Raw genomic sequence first — 18,446 nt, 5'->3', positions numbered from 1 at the left:
CCCGGCCAGGGACAATTTAATCGTGTATAAACGGCGGGCAGTTACACCAAAAAAGGATAAGATTGCTTTAAAACGAACATTAATTTCAGTGAGTGTCCCTTCACACACGACACGAACTTTATACACGTAAGAAAAATCATGCAGGCGGGCCTCTTGTGCTGCCTACCGTGGTCACCTTTGGTTAACGGGAATTAAGGTAATTAATCCCGCCAAGTAAGAGTTCTGGGCATTTGTATCACCTAACTTATTAAAATAATGTATTAGCTTATTCCGTTCACTTGCAGTGACCTGCTTAAAAGATTGTAATCATTTGCAGTGACAGTCTTCACCAGATTCATACGTAGTATCTCGTAACCTCTTCACAACACTTTTCACACTACCGAATTTACGTTTCTTTGTAGAATTCCCCTTGCTCGCTACTTGAGTCTCCTCATCACTTGAATTGTGGACATGAGTGTCCATCACAGCATCCATCGTACTACATACAATATTAGTGTAACAAACCTACACAAGACAGAGACAGAACAAATCATCTGATACAGCCATCAGTCACCTTGCCTTAAACCGCATTGGCAGCAGCATGCGCATTCGAGCTGTTGGTCTACTCTGTTCGTTTTAATGTAGTTCCACGCATACATTGTTCGTTCTTCCTCTGTGTACCATTTCTGTTTTACTGAATATCTCGGACATCGTTCATTGTTTCTCTTTGATATTTCTCGAGTTGATAGCTTCATTACAAAGCTAACGAATGGGACTAATAACTCATTTTTTGAATTTTTGGACAATGTTCGTTTTTCATGTGTACCCTTCATATCCGTTTGTATCTCAGCCAATAGAAATGCTACAGCGTGCTTGAGCAATGAAGAATGGTATGTGGTATATTAAATCTCTATATATAAAATAACATGTCCTGACTGATTCATCACCACCAGGCAAAAACTAGTAAACATGAAGAAACGGGGGCGAAGCGTCATGGGAACATTTTGTCAACGAAATCTTGTCTTGTTAACATTTTATAAGTATATCCACATTCATGACATTGTATTCCCCGCTTTTCTTATTTTTGTCAAACTTCTGCAATACTAGGGCTCGCGTCAGTTACACGAAGCACGATTTTCAAAGCTTTCAGATAGAGCAACACTAACGCTATCTGTAGGAGCTGATTGTGCAACTATGACTTTCCTATAGCGAGATTTCTCCGCCCAGTAGACAGCCTTGCCAGAGTCTCTTGTTGCTCTCATTGGCTAGTATTTGGATCTCGGGTATAAATGTGCTCTTATTGGCTGCCATCTCAGACATGCTTTTAATGTAATTAATTTGAATTTACTTTATTAATAATAGAAATGCATTTATTTCTGCTTCCCCCATTTGGAGGCTGCCATGAAGACAAAGCTTACATAAAAATTTTGATTAGTACTTGCAAGGGCCGTTTAAAATGTGTCTATAAATAGGTATACTACAGTATAGCACACTTACAGCTAATAAATGAATGACAGCATGAAAGCCTTTCAAGTACATTCATTTTCTTGCCCACCAATATTAGTCACGATATTATAACCACAACAACTATTGGCTTACATTCTTAATAACGAACTCCAGAGTGTACAGAAGGAAACAACAAAATCACTTAACTTGATGCCGTATATTCCGTTAACGTCAGTTTCTAGCGAACACGCAATGGGTGCCTTCAAACGAATTAAAACCTGTTTAAGGAATTCGATGTCCAACCATAGACTGTCTAACTTGGAAACTCAAGTTATATATAGAGAAGGAGCTTTTGTGGCATCTTAGCAGGATCCCCGACTTCAAAACTAGAGTAATAGGTATATTTGCTGAAATGAAGAACAGACGGATTGAACTCATTTACAAGAATATTGTTTAAAGTGACTTGTACGAAAGCCTATTTATTGCTTCTTTCTCTTATTAAATCTACATAGAAATGAAATATATTGCTATTTTTCATTGTAAAAGTCTGTTGTTATTTGACAACTCCCGCTGCCTATTTAGTCTGTATTTAAAATAAAACGAGTGCACGTAGGCTTATAGTTTGTTATAGGATTTGTCTTAGTTTCAGTCATTAATATAATATTAAATATAGATCTGTATGCGTTGAAAACAAAATTCAATATATAATGTGATTAAAATAGTTTAAAGTAAAAATTCCCTGTCTACCCCCTTACTGAGTTCACGCTTCGCCACTGTGAAGAAATTAAGTTTTAGGAATACATTTATATTGCAGTGTAGGTGCTCACTAAGGATATTCCGTCGCTAACGGGGTGAAAACGTGGGTGAACCATTGAAATGAATGTATCTAGATCTTAAAAACTTAGCAGTTTAAAGATGTGAAAATTGGTAGCCTATATGGAATCTCCTTAAAAAAATTTTTTTTTTAAGTCTCTAAAGGGAGGGGGGTAAAATAAGTGTAAAAAAGAGGGGTTGAATCCTTTTGATGAGGTTACTTATATCTCAAACTGAAGGTGTTACAGATGTGAAAATTGGTACATGGAATCCCCTTTAAAAATATAGGCCTACACACTTTTTTGAGTTTGGAAATTCCACATAAGGGAGTGAAATACTGAAAAAGTGGGTGAATAAATGGAGTTGAGTTCTGTTTGTGAGGGTATGGCATATGGAATCTCCTTTAAAACTTTTTTTGGGGGGGAGGTGGGGAATCTGTAAAGGGAGGGGTGTAAAATAAGTGGGAAAAGGGGGTTGAATCCTTTTGATGAGGATACTTATATCTCAAAACTGAAGGTGCTACAGATGTGAAAACTAGTATTTGGAATCTCCTTTAAAAATAAATAAACATAGCTTATCTTTTCGTTTTCAGAAAACCTAATTAAGGGTAGAAGTGTTGAAAAGAAAGGAAGAAGGGGTTGAATTATTTTTATGAGGATACATGTATCTTAAAAATTGAAGATGTTGCGGGAGTGAAAATTTGTATTTGGAATCTACTTTATCAATAAAGATACACATACTCTTTGTTTTTGGAAAATCCACTTAAGTGGGTGAAAAGAATTGGAAAAGCGGGTGAATTTTTAAAATGAGTAAATCTTCAATACATATAAAAAACTTAACAGACGTCGACATTGGTATTCGGAATGTCCTTCAAAAATACGGGAACATGTATTTGTTTTTTGGAAAAGCCCCTTAATGGGGGTGAAAAGTGAAAAAGGAATTGAATACTTATATATAATTGAAGATGATACAGAAGGGGAAATAGGTATTTGTAATCTCAAAAAGAGAGAAACTTTATTTTTTTTTAATTTATTTTTTTTGACGTGAGATAGGGCTCTTTCTCACACGTACTGTTATGTCACATGTTCCAGGCTCTGCCAGTAGCCTGGTCATCTTAGCTCCAAAAGGCAATACTGGAAATGTGCTTTACAAAGAGTTATTGGGGTAGGTCTAAATGAAACACAATTTTGTGGAGAGGGTTACGTGAACTAATTGGATCCACGAAATCTCACTGTAATATTTGTCCGAAATGGAAGATAATTGCTTTTACTCAAATAAAGTGTAAAATCTGCAGTAAATTAAGCAATCTATGAAATATTTTACTTGTAGAGAATAATATGGATACATACTTTACTCCCTTACAACTATTTTCTCTGCTACGTCGCAGTGCATCCGTATGTGTTTTGTGTAACACTTTCGTATGTGGTGTCTTTGCTCACTGAAGTTGTTTGAATTGATTGGGTGTTGTTTTCTTCATGTTGCTCATTCGTTTTATGCCCTAACCCATTCATTGATATATTTAATGGTCCAGGGATAATGCTATTTTGCTGTTTGAACTGCTCATGCTAGTCATATGGACTAAGATAATGAGAATTCAGACATAGCACTCCCATTCGTCGGTGCTACCCCTGGACCTAAAGGAAGAAACAAAAGTTGGCACGAGAAGCAGAATGCAACATAATGCAACAGCCCGTAAGTACATATGCATATTTCTCTAGTAATGACTGTATTTCTTAATTTGCCACAGATTTTACACTATATGAGTAAAAGCAATTATCTTCCATTTCGAACGAATATTACAGCGACATTTTGTGGATACAATTCGTTCACATAACCTTTGGTGAGTTTTTATCCTGTAGGGATTTTCCGTTAATGTTTTAGTGCAGTACCAAGGAGAGATTACTTTTATCAAATTAAGAAATCCATGTGAGTGAAGCTGCAGGTAAAAGCTAGTGAGGTTATAAAAGAAAATGTAATTCTGGGGGATGGCGGGTGGGTCCTTGGCTGTCGCAGTGAACAAATCTATCCTCTGCAAGGTATTCTACATAAGATTTGTACTATTTGAAATCCATTATAATGCTATAGAACTTATGCTGCACATACTGAATTTCTACAATTTCAAACTCTGTGAATGTAATTTTAGTGCTTCTGTACTTCTAACAGTGATTATAATCTCATCTGTGGAGTCTAGGATTTGTACAGCTATTGCCTCCTGGGTTTGTGGTTATCGCTCTTACCGCTCTTTCCGCTCTTTCCAGTGCTAAGTTTTTTTCTGCAGTTCTGCTGGCATCCCTTTCCTTGTAAGCATGACAATACCTGTAAGAATGAAACCCATTTTTCCTAACTCAATGGCTAATTCAGGACTTGTATACCTGTCAGTATAAACATAGCCACCTCTCGGTGGCTGTTTGTGTCTTTTACAAGTGACTGACAGAGGCACAAAACTAACAGAGCTACAAGTTATATGGTCCAAATTCTATACAACAAAAACCATGACGTCTTTGGACTGGAAAGCGCCCGGCTACGATCTTCGACATCCGGTAACTATTCTGGAAAATTTGTAATATGCAATAACAGACCAACTATATTGGTACGCGGTAACTAGTTTCTCAGTTCACAGCTTCCATTCTGGAATGTGTAAAACCAAAGCCTTCCATGAGCCAGCCTTAGAGTGCATCTTTGAAGTATGTTGAAAGAAATGAACTATATCACACAGAGTTGTGTAATAGAAGACTGGGTATGTTAACATGTTTGCTGCCAGAGCGGTACGTTGTACCGATGAGTGAGTTTCTTGCGAGACCATGGCGGTGCGAAGTACTGCTGACAGGTTTTATTGTACGACTTTGCCCGCCGGGCAGACATGCTGCTATAGCCTCTCGATAAATCCTGGCGTGCTTGGTTTCCAAATTATAGCGTTTGTTATAGTTTTTTATTAGTCTTGCCTCCTTTTATAAACAGCATGTGATATTTGTCCAGCCAGTTTAGCCATGCTCTTTGGTGTGTGGAATTAGCTAACTCGCAAGCTTGGTATTTAGGGGGATAGTGTGTTTGAGTCCTACTGTTGGGAAACCAGTTTTTGCTCCATGCTTACCTCATCAATAGACCACACAGATTCCTTCCAAATCCTTGGACCGGGCTGAGTGACTCAGGCGGTTGAGTCTATGGCCTTCTGACCCCAACTTGACAGTTTCGTTCCTGGCTCAGTCCGGTGGTATTTGAAGGTGCTCAGATATGTCTGCTTCATGTAGGTAGATTTACAGGCAAGCAAAAGAATTCTTGCGTAACTAAATTCTATCACCTCAGTGTTTCCGAAAACTGTAAACGTTGTTAGTGGGACGTAAAGCTAATAACATTTATTATTATTCCAAATCCTTGCACCCATAGGCCTACCTATGAATGTTCAATAATTCCATCAGCGTTGATGTAAGACATGTTGCTGCAATGTAAAATAAATTGAAAAAATAATAATTCCATCATTCATTGTTTTCATAATAACTTTGCTACTGCTCTGGCATGAACAGGTGAGATTGGATACCAATGTCCCACTAAATTAGAACAATCGGTGTCATACTCGGGTTCATAAAAATGACTTTTTTCCATGCTCACCACTAAATACATCTCCATAATTTACCAATGAGGAAAACCAGCAATTCTTCTGCTTGTCTAAATTTATTCTATTCACAGCCTCCACAGACATAGTGTATATAAAATTTACTCATGATGCACTATCATCACAACCTCCATTAACTTCTACATCATAAGCAACCTGGGTATAATTCACCTCATAAACAAAAATTCTGTCATTAATATGTACTCCAATTTCATTCAATCATGAAGAATAACCAAGATGATCTGTCTGTTGCCAGTTCTTGGAAGTGTGGTACTTACCATAGTTCTCTTATCACAGGCCAGAGCAAAGTGTAGCTTTCACTAAAGTCCCAGCCTAATTCCACGACTGTGACAATGTGGAAGCTGCTGGGGTACAGGTTGTGCTGAGTAATGACATTCAGAGCATGACTAGTGCATCTGAGTGTTATGAAATATTTCTCATAGGGTCAGATGTACTGCAAGAGCACTTTCTGGCCTGGTGAGGAAATCGGTGGCAAACCACCTTACTCATCAACTTTCATGCCATGTTGGTTTTTGCATTTTTCATATAACCACTCGACTTTGAGGATAACCTAGTGGACACACACACCCTAAAAGAAACCAGCTAGAGTATTGTAATACAGCTTAAAGTCTCAAATTAAATGGTTAGAACTCTTGAATGTAATTCTCTTATTGAAAATCATTACATCTGACAAACGTTTGTTACCAATACGGTATATATATCCCAACATCTTATGACAAAAGCAGTCATCATCTGGAGCAGTTTCCAACCACAGGGTGGGTCTGCGTGAAACATAAGCCTTTCAATCGTTTTCTGTCCATCCACCACTTCTCTTGTCACTGTAGTCCAGTTCCCTAGTCTTGCCTTGGTGCTCTTCTTTACAACTCTCAGCCATCTATCCCTAGTTTTTCCTCTAGGTCTCCTTCCCTTCAGTTCCATTACCAACATCTTTGTTGTTAGTTTCGTCTCTTCTCCCATTTAAACATAGGAATTTCATTTTGTCCGTATTGAACTGAGAAAGGACGTTAGGAAAAACTTAAAACGGTCCACCTTTTCAATACAAAAATGTTGAAAAGGTGGACCATTTTAAGTTTTTCCTAACATCCTCTTCTCCCATTCTCTTAACATGTCCATACCACTGCAGCCTTGATTTTTCTATCGTTTCTTAGAGCAACATGACCAAATCATTAGTTCTAATTTATTTGATTTAACCATCAGGGGGTCTCATGTCTTTAACTATTTACCCATTGAATCATTCAAGTTTAATCTGAAAGTCGTAGTATATACACTCTATTTCCTTACCATAGTCCAGCTCCATTGTACCGTACCCAGGGGTAGTAACCTTCTAGGACAATGCCTCCATTCCTGTATGAACATCCGACTGACTCAGGGTTGCAGCTTATGAATCTCATATTTATTCCGTATTGGCTCAGCACAACTAAGGTTAAGTTATGAGTAGGTTCCCACCTTCCAATACTTATCAATTTCTATATAAAAGGCTTATTAATTACATAATATAAACCATATAATCTCTAGTACATGTTTCGTTCCGATTATGGAACATCTTCAGCTAAAATTTGACAAAATGGCAAGACAATTAAAATACATTGATGTTATGATGATACAAAAGCTAAAAGATATGATAAAATGGCACGAAGATTAAAACATATGATGATGAAATAAAGTTCATTCATGTTGGTTAAAAATTCAACAAGTCAGTGTTCAATTGACGAATTAAAAACGGCGATAAGGTCTTCTTCATGTTGGAGACGTGTACATTTTGTTAATCTTGATGATAAATTGAAGAAATACAAGATTTTCTTATGTGTATTTATCGGGGGAACTCTTGATAAAATAACCGTAGTTGAAGTTGAGTTGTGGTAGGATTATTGAAATGAGTCTTATAGTCAGTCGTGTCGTATTTAACGTCCTCCCTTATGCCGTGTTGTTAACTGGCAGTTATATATTTACAATGAACAAAATAAGCAAAATATCACACCTATTTACATCGGATAAAGAGAAAGAAATCTTGCATACTACACTGACTCGACGTGAAACGCGGTTCACCAAAAAGGATCTAGTGAGAACTAGATTGACCATCAATATTACTCAGCATTCGGACTGTTCCCCATTAAACAAACAAGACAACATATCCAAACATGAAATATCGTAAAACACCATCCTGTTAGAGAAAACCGTATTATCCATCATTAATCATGTGGAAAGCAATGGACAACATTGCCTTCTTCTGCTGCATTTGCGCCCTCAAAAAGCGCCATCATCCGTCATGTATTTCCTGCTGTACTGTGAACTAAAAGGAAATGTTGGAACTCAACACTGTGCTAAGGCTTGGTTTCTGTCCGCCAAGATTGTATCACGGAAATACCATCTCATTCACACTGTCTTTGTAAACACGGCCAACAAATAAGCTTGTGAGGCAATATCATCTTTCTTCGGCTACACGGAAACTCGCGTACAATCGTACTCCTTCCTAGCATGCTTCGACAATTTATTACACACATTAGACTCATTGGTCTGGAATCAATTTCTGTCGATTCTGATAATATTCTCTCAGAAGACAATAGCAGGTACACATTCACTGCACGTCATTCTTTCACTTCATCAGGCATGCAATCGGCCTGCATAATCACTTTATAATTCCGCATGCATTATAACCTCTCAAATCTCTTACAATTTTCATCAGCCTTTTACATTATGAGACCAGGTTCGATTCCTGTACAAATCATTGGGCAAAACAGTTTCCGACCTAAATTAGAAGATCCTATTCTTTCGACGTTGTTATGCAGCTCCTTACGGTTCAGCTTCTGAAATACCATGCACCATGCAATTTAACTGTTACTAACTCTAAATTACCAAAATTAAATTAAATTTTCTCTCAACGTAGCAAGTGTTTAACTTGGAAATTGGATGATCTTGTCAATCTAATCCTCCTAGCACTAATATACAAGGAAATATCTGAATAATACTAAGCTAAATTATCATGCGTAATATAACAAATAATCCTAACAACTCCCTCATTATCCCATCTAACTAGTCTTAAATCAAAATAAAAATAGAGAGAACATGCATTTCTCTCTTATCCATATGTACAACAATACAAAGGTGAAATAAACAATGCCGTCAGGCTTACTTTACGTTAAAGAAAATCCCTACACTAAACTGCGCTAGTATTTTAACATAACCCATATAACATTCCATAATTAAAACATGCGCCTTATCTTGGATGACTTTCGGGACACACGGCAGCGGCTCACATCCCTGCTGCGTTAGGTGGTTACTCCATGTTGATCACTGCTTTAACACATAGAAACAATCTTCCTTCTTCCGTGGGTGATGCCATCTTCTTGCTGAAATTTACTGAACACTGCAACACAGAAGTTTTGGATGAATATCTCTTCACCGCTCAATTCTGCACGTGCCGAACAAACCCTTTGTTGGCTATACACTCAGCCAACACACTGACACACAAATGCACTTGAAATTTAACACTTTAGGGTTTATATACACAGTTATTGAGAGCGGCTCGCGGTATGGACCGAAAGTTCCTCACGAAACGTGACCGACACGAAAATATGAAGCAACTGAACGTCTCTTCTTCACTTCCAAACTACGGCTAATTATCACCATCTATTTATCTGTAGTGAACTTTACGCTAATATATGATCTGCAATTAACTCTGCACCAGTTAATTTATTCAACTGCACGACTGAAAAACACTGTTTATCAGTCTGAAAACCATCCACTGTTATTGATATATTCACGTGGCAACTTTCACATACATTTCTCGGAGCACACCGAACAACTTCACATCACATCGGCTTCCGCGATCAGAGTGACACACTCCTAAGCTTGAGGTGCTAAGGAAGCGTGGCTAACGCCGTTGTAGCTATGGGATTTCCACATGTCTAGACAAACAACCAATCAGAGTGCTTGCCATTCATAATGACACAATATTAATTATAACACATCAATAAAACACAGTTCAAATAATATCAAATCTCTTCCTATTATTTTTATATCGTACTCCTGATTATATTTCACTTGTAGACCTGTGGAAATCCGTCAAATAACAGAACTGATTTCAAGAACTTGTCCATGTTGGTCAACCTGGGATTGACTTCGTGCATTGTAGACTCCATATTTGCCACATTCACACGTTCTCATTGGCTGAATATTTCTCTTGGCCAACATCCTTTACACGTGCCGAGATGTCCCAGCTCCTGGAGACGCTAAGACTTTCTCACGGTCCCAAGGAAGTATCGCGCAATATCCAGCGACTTGATGTCTCCATGGACTTCCGGTCTCGGCTATCCTATGATTCATTACTTTTACCATATATGACTGAAATTTATATCAATAAAATTTATATATTATGTCACATAATAATCTGGGTATCTCTTATGAGCCTTCAGGATACGGCTCACCATGGCTAAATGGTTAGCTTGCTGGCCTTTGGTCACAGGGTCCCGGGTTCGATTCCCGGCAGGGTGGGGAATTTTAACAATCGTTGGTTGATTTCTCTGGCATGAGGGCTGGGTGTGTGTGTAGTCTTCATCATTTCATCCTCATCACGACACGCAGGTCGCCTACGGTCGTCAAATCAAAAGACCTGCAACTGGCAAGCCAAAAATGTCCTCTGACACTCCCGGCACTAGAAGCCATACGCCATTTCATTGCCTTACCAAATCGTAACATGAAATCATGACAGGCCCAGCAAGCTGGTGATGGATTAAAAGTTGCTTTCAAGACAAAAGTAGTATGTTATTAAATACATTACCTGTAGCTATCCAACTGGATTTACATCTAATTCATTTAAATACAAAAAAATTAAATATTAAATATAGAAATTCTTGAAACTATAAAAATTTATCTGGACTGAGAAGTGTTTCTGTATTTAAAAGACTTGCTATTGTTTTACAATCAATTTATCTTGCCAAAGTAAAGATATTTTTAAAAAGAAAAGGAAGGTCAGCCAGAGGAGCGATTAACTGGAAACAGCAGGGTATGTGATTGTTCCTGATGCAAAATGGAGAAGCCTTTACAAAATAACTTACCTTTACATGTAGAAAAATTTAATATGGAAATTCTTAAAACTATAAAGATTACAGCAGCAGCACGCAGCATACCTGTGTGTCAAGAACGATGAAAGAAAATATCCACTTTTCGCGCCTATCTGTGGATTTCTGGAATTGAACTCGCCCCATAATTTGCTGTCCAAATCCTCCCGAAGAGTTCTAAAATGTTCTGAATCAAATGTTACTGAATCTTGCTGCTTTGTTCACCTGCTTACTGGAGACGAGCTATGGCAATACAATGCAAGGCACTGTGCCGTCAGAAGTCCCGTGATATCTCTTATTGGCTCAACCATGCCAGGCTCCAGCTTTGAGTGTGCTTCCATTTTTTTTTTATTTTTTTATTTTTTTTTTTTAATTTATTTTTTTATTTTATTTTTTTTCCTGTGTATTTTTCTGATGAAGAAATTTCACCCTGTTGTACCTTGCTATCCCTTGCCTCTAGTGGGCACCCAGCTTTCCTTTACAGCTTCCACATTATCCTACGAGTTGCACATTGCTTGTAAAGGACAACTTTGCATTTTCTGATACAGTGCATTGCAGTAATTTTTATCAGTTGTGTAGAGTGCTGTCAGAGATTTTTAATTTTAATATTTTCAATCTCGTGAGTCCTTTGCAGATGTAACAAACGGAACGGAGACCTTCAGTGTCGTTTCCTCTTCTGAGAAGACTTTCACCAGTACGTATTGTTAGGATAGTGACTTCTTGCTCTGCCCGTTCTCTTGCTCCTTGCCGATATGCTTTTGGCTCCTGACGGTGCCATTCCGTTGATATTCCCCGAACAAGACATAGTACCAAACCACTAGATGTGCATACCTGCCAACTCTCCCGATTTAGGCGGCATACCCATGAGTTTACACCATTTCTCTTGGCTTCCCGCTTAATGTATTCATTCACATTTTTTCAAATCCCAAGTAATTTTGGAGAAAGTGCGAGATGACAAACTCCAGTCATCTTTTAAAAAGATCAATAAGAAATTTATTTTGCATGTTGAGAAGCGTGTTTCGATACTGCAGTTGTGCATCGTATTGATAATTTATCGATAATTCTCCAAAAAAAGTGTATTTACTATCTTCTGCATTGAAAATCTTTGAAATCATTGATCGTTAATTTAGCGGATGTTGTTGGAGGTTTTGCATAATAGACTGTGAGGGAGAGGTAGTTGTAGGCAGATATGTGTGTTTACAAGTTACGTGACAAAGGCGAAGCATGTTTGAATATTTGTGTGTGTGTGTTTCAGGATGAAATACCTAAAATTTGACAGTTTGTCTGATATTGATGATCAAATTATTGGTTCTAACTTGCTTACTGCTTATGCATTACAGGACGCAATGACTGCTGCTAACAAATTACGTTGGTGTTCTTAAAGGAAGGCTAAATTTCGCATGTGAAATTATGTGATTTGTGTGTAACTTGCTTGGTGTTGGTATTTTAATAGGCCAGTAGGCTATTGTGATTTGATCTGAGTGATTTTGTTGTTTCCTTGGTGTTATGGCGAAGAAATATGACGTGATGTATAAAAGTTTGTACAAAGATTACTCTCTGTATATGACTGTCAAGAAGAGGCTCATTGTTTGCATTTTTTAGTATTTGTAAGTATGATATTAGAATCTCTCATGGGGTCGAAGGGCGACATTTCAAAACATGGGCTCGCAAAGAAACACAAAGCCAATGCCCAAGGTGTTGAAGAAAAAGAAAACTTGAGATTTCTAGTGTAATGAGGAAGACGCTGATATATTGTGCTGGAGTGTTGTTCACGTCGCTTACTATTGAACATAACTTGTCTGTTAATTGTTCTGATCACACCTGTCCTTTATTTAGCAAGATGTCTCCAGACTCAAAAATTGCTGGGAAATATCGCTCTGTCAGTACTAAAATGTTGGCCATCCTTCCAGACATGTCGTCATTCAAGTTTAAAAAGACGCTGGTCTTGCGGCTCTGTGTCTTACCTAACGTCTAATAACACAATATATACGCTCCCAGAGGTTCTAGTTTGAACCGAGAACAGTACCCTGGAAACACGGCGTCCACCAAAATTTTTCATTAAAAAGATCTTGTTATCTAATACTTGAACCGGCTATGTTAGAGAAGAAGTTTTATCACGCAAAATAGGAAGTTACGTCATTTGACTGGTTGTGTTATTTTAATGACAGCCATTTTTAACCAATAGAAAAATGGTTTCTTAATTTCTTGCACTGGTTACTCTAATACTCAGTGAATGTTTAGCAAGTAAACCTTTTACACATATGTTCTTACAAAATTAAAATTATGCTCTTGGACTTTTATGATAGTGAAACATTGGTTTTTGTCCACATGTGGTTTAATGTTTTTAGATTCAGAGGACTTTTATCAAGAGGACGTATATTCATAGTTTTAAGACAGCTGGTGCTATATTTTTTAAGTTTAGGTCATAGGTTAATGTTTATGGATCCCGTTTTTAATTAGTTCTTGCCAGTTTTGTAAAATTTGTATGTACTTTATGCATTGTTTATTGTAACTTTGTCTATGTGTATTTTTCTTATTTTTGGCTGATGATGCACACCAGCATCGAAACCGGTACCGAGTATAATAAAATGTTATACTGCAGCACATTTAAGAATATCTTTAAAAAACGTGACTTTGGCTCAGTTGTTCTTCGAATGGATAACAGCGTCTTTAAGGAGCCAGCATATATTGAATTCCTTGACCAGCAACTTAAGGATTTCTATCTTTAACAGCTTTTTTTAATGTTGTACGGCGCACTGGACTTCTTGTGAATCTCTATCATAGTTATTTTTTTTAACGTAGTGCAGCACGTCTCTCAAATCTTATCTCATTTTCTCACATGGTATGTACAATTTTGAGACCTTATGTGTCTTTACATTGTTTAATTTCTTCGATACTTCTGTATTTAATTTGCTTTAGGCTGATGATGACCTACTGTTAGGTCGAAACTAGTCCCTGAACATATATGTAACTTAAACTTTGCACAGTTTGTATTGAAAAGGTATTTGAAGGTGCTGAAATAGAGTACATCAACCCTGTGTCAGTAGATTTACTAACATATAAAAGAACTCCTGCGGAACTAAATTCCGGCATCTTGATGTCTCTGAAAACCATAAAAGTAGTTAGTGGAAAAGTAAAGGCAATAAAATTATTAAAATCTTTCAACTATGGCAACATTGATAAGAGTAGACGACTGCTTTCTCTCTCAGATGAAGCTTGGAGGTAAACAAAATCTTGCTGGGGAAACTGTGAAGAAATATGGTCTGGAAGACATTGATTTTTTTGGATGTGAAATTTGGCTTTCTGTGTTTTTGTTTTAGACTTTGACTCTTTATATTTTCTCTGTGTTCCTATCCTGTCTAGTTACATTCATAGTGTTGTACCTAGTATGAGTTTGGTTGTGCGCCTATGGATGGCATTATTCAAAAAATTATTTTTTCTCGGAGCAAATCAACTCAGTGTCCCACCATCTACCACCAGCTTTAATTAATGCTCTTATTTTCATGTTTCTAGTGAGTATGAACTTCAGCTTCGCTGTTATAATGGAGATGATCCTCTTCAAGTGTGGTTTGACTATGTAAACTGGGTGGAGCAAAATTTCCCTAAAAATGGACGAGAAGGAAATTATCAGGTTCTCCTGGAGAGATGTCTGTCTGAATTTCAAGATCAGAAGAGATACAATGAAGATGAACGATACGTTAGTATGTGGATTAGATATGTAAGTAGCAGTGTCTTTAATCATTTAAGAATATCGTAAGAATGGTTTATATATTCAGGTATGTCCATTTGGTGCTTGAAAATAACTGAGGAGTGTTTTAAACCTGGTTATACGTTGGTGGATCAAGAAGTTAGTTGCACTAACGCGCCGCAGCAGCACGCTGTGTGTCGCAAACGTGGGCACAGCGGAGAAAGGGACAGGCACTGCCCAAACGTCTGTTAGGCAGGTCGCTGTAATGTCTCGTCTAGTATTGTGTGAATAGCGGCCAAATGCAATGGCGTGTCAACTGCACATTCACTCCAAAATATGAGGTGCGTGCGACAATCCGATTCCTATGGGCCAAAGGAAGAATTGTACGGACATTCATCGTGAAATTAGTGCTGTGTGTGGGGAGCGGGCCATTTCCCTGCAAGGTATCATAAAATAGTGTCAGCAATTCGAAGCCGGACGCACGGATATCACGGACAACCATCGCGAACGCAGGCCTGCAAAGTCCAGGACCCGTGCAAAGGTCAACAGTGTGAATGCGATCATTAGACAGAACCGGCGCATTAAACTGAGAGAAATCGCAACGCAGCTAAACATTACAGGTTACAGTTCTCATATTTTGGTCCATATTGAAATGTACAATGAAGTCAAATAAATATTAAAGTTTAATTATTCCACTTATTCGATACATAAAAAGAGATGTTAATAAAGAATTAAAATCTGTAAATAAAATTATAGGGACATGTTTCACCCTTAAATTAAGGGCATCTTCAGCCTTAATTTCAATCTGAAAGATAATTAATCAGGTACCTGATTGTAATTAAATTACATATGAATGTGAAGATGATGTTGGAAATATGCTTCAAATGGTGAGCGAAATGGTTGACAATTGTTATGATATTCTTATAATGGAGCTTTAATAAAGTCTAATATACAAATAGTCATAAATTTATGAATGTCCTTTTTAAAAAAATTGGTAACAAATTGTATACAGGTAGTTTTATAAGATCGTAAATTTTGTAAAGTGGCGTCCTCTGGACGTTGAGGGTGTTAGAGAAAACTTTTGAATCTTAATCAGATCAAATGTCACAGTAATAATAAAAATGTAGTTGATAATTCCAAATAGAGTATTAATACATAACAAAGCTAGTAAAGAGATGTTTCCGTTGCTCACTTCAAGTGAGGTTTATAATAAATTGTTACGTTGAAACAAAGCGGGACCTTTTGATGGTTGAGGGCGTTCGAGAAAATTAATGGGGTGTTAAACAGTTCAGACGTCAGGATAATGATGAAGAATGTAGTAAATAACACTTCAAGTGGGGTTTATAATCGTATAAAAAATTGTTAGACTGTTGTAACTCATGTGAAGAGAAGAAACTGCAGTCTTCTAGAAGCACGAGTGAAGAAGAGTGCTTGATGGTAAGTAGCTGTGTTAAATATTAGCTGGAAGGAGCGACTGTAGCCTCTTGTATAGAGTCGAATGGGAAATTTGGTTTGAAGTCTGTAACAATAGGAGATTTACGTGTTAAAGAATGAATTTGAATGGAAGGAGAGTTTAAAGAGAAATCAAAGTGTTAAAATCGCTTACCTCTTTATTAATGTTGAAATTGGTTGGCGTAAAGTAGAGTCGGAGAGAAAACATTGTGTGTAATTTCATTTTCAATTGTAATAGTGTTAAATAGTTGCTATCGTAGTGTTGAAATGACTGATATTTAAGTTACTAGTGTTACAGATGTGAGATTGATGGAGGAGAGGGTCAAAGCGGTGTGCCAGATTTATATGCTATTGGCCGTGGCGGGTAGCAGGAAATGAGTTCAATTCTTAGAACAATATAAAGAGAAATGATATGATCAGTATCAAGTGGATTTCAAATAAAAGTTAGGTCCAGTCTATAGTCAGTCTTTTGTGAAGAAATAAATTAGCCTTCCTCTCGAACTACGATGCGGGAGCGAGGGAAAGTGTGATAGTAAACATCCATAATTATAAAGTTCTATAAGAACTCGGTTAATTTTGTTAAAAGGTGTCCTGTAAAGGGTTTAAGAAATCAAATTGTAGCATTAATAGTCTCGCGAAGCAAAGAATTTTTTTTTTTTTTTTTTTTTTGAAAATACCGTAATAGAGGAAGAGTGATCGATGGCAAGTAGTTGTGTTATAAGTAGCTATAACAGTATAATTCTGTGGGAACAGTTAATACTGCTAAAAGGTGTTGGTGTTCAGCAAAGGATTGAGAGAGTAGTAAATCAAAATAAATCTTAAACAGCTTGAAATTAGAATAATGATGAGGGAGAGATTTTATGATTATTCCAAATGTGTTTTTGTTTTTGTGAAAAGGTAAGTTTGGTCCTTTTAAAGCATGTAAGAGTAAGGAAGAGTGTTCGATGGTAAGTAGCTGTGTGGGTTTTTTTGTTGTTTTTTTAACAGAGATTTTGGTTTGAAGTCTGTAATAAGGAGGAGAATAAAGTATTAAAAGTATGAGATTATAGAGTTAATCAGTAGTTTGATACTTGTTACTTGTGCTTCTGGTATTATAACAGTGTGAGAATATGGGAGGGAGAGGGGGGGGGGTTAAGTTTATGTTGTTGATAGTGGTGGGATTGTGGGTATGGGCAGGGCAGGAGTTGTTTTTTGAAATTAATGGGGCTTGGAAGTTAATAATTTAATATTATTTAAAATGTTATGTTGATTTAAATTTAGTGATTGCAGTCATTTTGGTAAAATTTCGTATAATGGGGTTTTTACTTCAACTATATCATTCACGTTTAGATTTTTGTTATAGTATTGGTCTAAAAATGTATAGATGTTTTCTAATTCATTCATTAAATTTCCTTCACCTACTTTTTTAATAATAGTGAGGTCTTGATCTATAGTGATGAAATGATGTCCTATTTCTTTCATATGGGAACTCATAGCTGAGAATTTGTTGTGTTTGTTGGCATTAAAATGTTCCAAGTACCTAGTTTGAAAGCTTCGGCCTGTTTGACCAATGTAAGAGGCGCCACATTGTGTGCATGCGAATCTGTATATGCCTGAACCTGTGTAAAAGTTGGTGTTTGAATTGATTGTGTTGTGATTGAAGAATAATTTTCGGTTAGTGTTGGATGTTCTAAAGGTTATGCAAGTGTTTTGGTTTTTTATAGGGTTTGAAATTTGGTAAATGTCTGTATTGCTGTATGTGAAAGTAATAAACTTACTCTTTTTGGGTTTGTCAGGGATGAGTTTTGTTGTTAATTTGAGTTTGATTTTGTTGATTGAATTGTTAATTTTTTCTAGTTTATACCCATTATTTTTTGCTAAGTTTTTTATATAATTGAGTTCTATTTTTAGGTGATAGTATTTTAAATGCTGTAAATTAAGCTGTGAAAGGTAGCTAATTTATGGGATTTTGAATGTAATGAAGTATTTTTTTTATTGTTGTTGAGGTGTGAGTAGGTATCCTTTAAATTTGGAAGTCAAAGTTATTATTACGTGTTACTGTGATGTCTACGAAATTTAAGGATCCGTTGATTTCGTCTTTAGTAAATTTTATATTTTGGTCCAAGTAGTTTAATAAAATTTATAATATCAGTACTGTTATTGAGTTCTTTATCAGTAATTACGAATGTGTCATCTACATATCGAAGCCACAAGTTAAGGCCTTTTATATTAGTAGAAATTTTATTATGTTCTAAAGAATCTAAATAGATGTCGGCTAAGATGCCGGATAAGGGATCTCCCATGGCTAGGCCATCTTCATGTTAGATTTTACCATTAAATGTGAAATAGTTGTTTTTTAGAACAAAGTTTAGGAGTCTTAAGAATTCTTCTAATTCACCGG

At 36.7% G+C, this 18,446-nt stretch overlaps 1 protein-coding gene across 1 annotated transcript in view; it reads left to right on the top strand.

Annotated features, from left to right (window-relative positions):
* The window catches only part of LOC136877585 (mitotic checkpoint serine/threonine-protein kinase BUB1), a 402,777-nt gene that overhangs the window by 20,131 nt on the left and 364,200 nt on the right, over positions 1–18,446 (top strand). The window contains exon 2 of the mRNA XM_067151742.2: positions 14,440–14,644. Coding sequence (XP_067007843.2) covers positions 14,440–14,644 — 205 coding nt within the window. The remainder of the gene's footprint in view (positions 1–14,439; positions 14,645–18,446) is intronic.

This window comes from Anabrus simplex, chromosome 7 (assembly GCF_040414725.1).
Source record: "Anabrus simplex isolate iqAnaSimp1 chromosome 7, ASM4041472v1, whole genome shotgun sequence".
In the NCBI taxonomy this organism is placed as follows: domain Eukaryota; kingdom Metazoa; phylum Arthropoda; class Insecta; order Orthoptera; family Tettigoniidae; genus Anabrus; species Anabrus simplex.
This window is presented reverse-complemented; position numbering and strand designations above follow the sequence as displayed.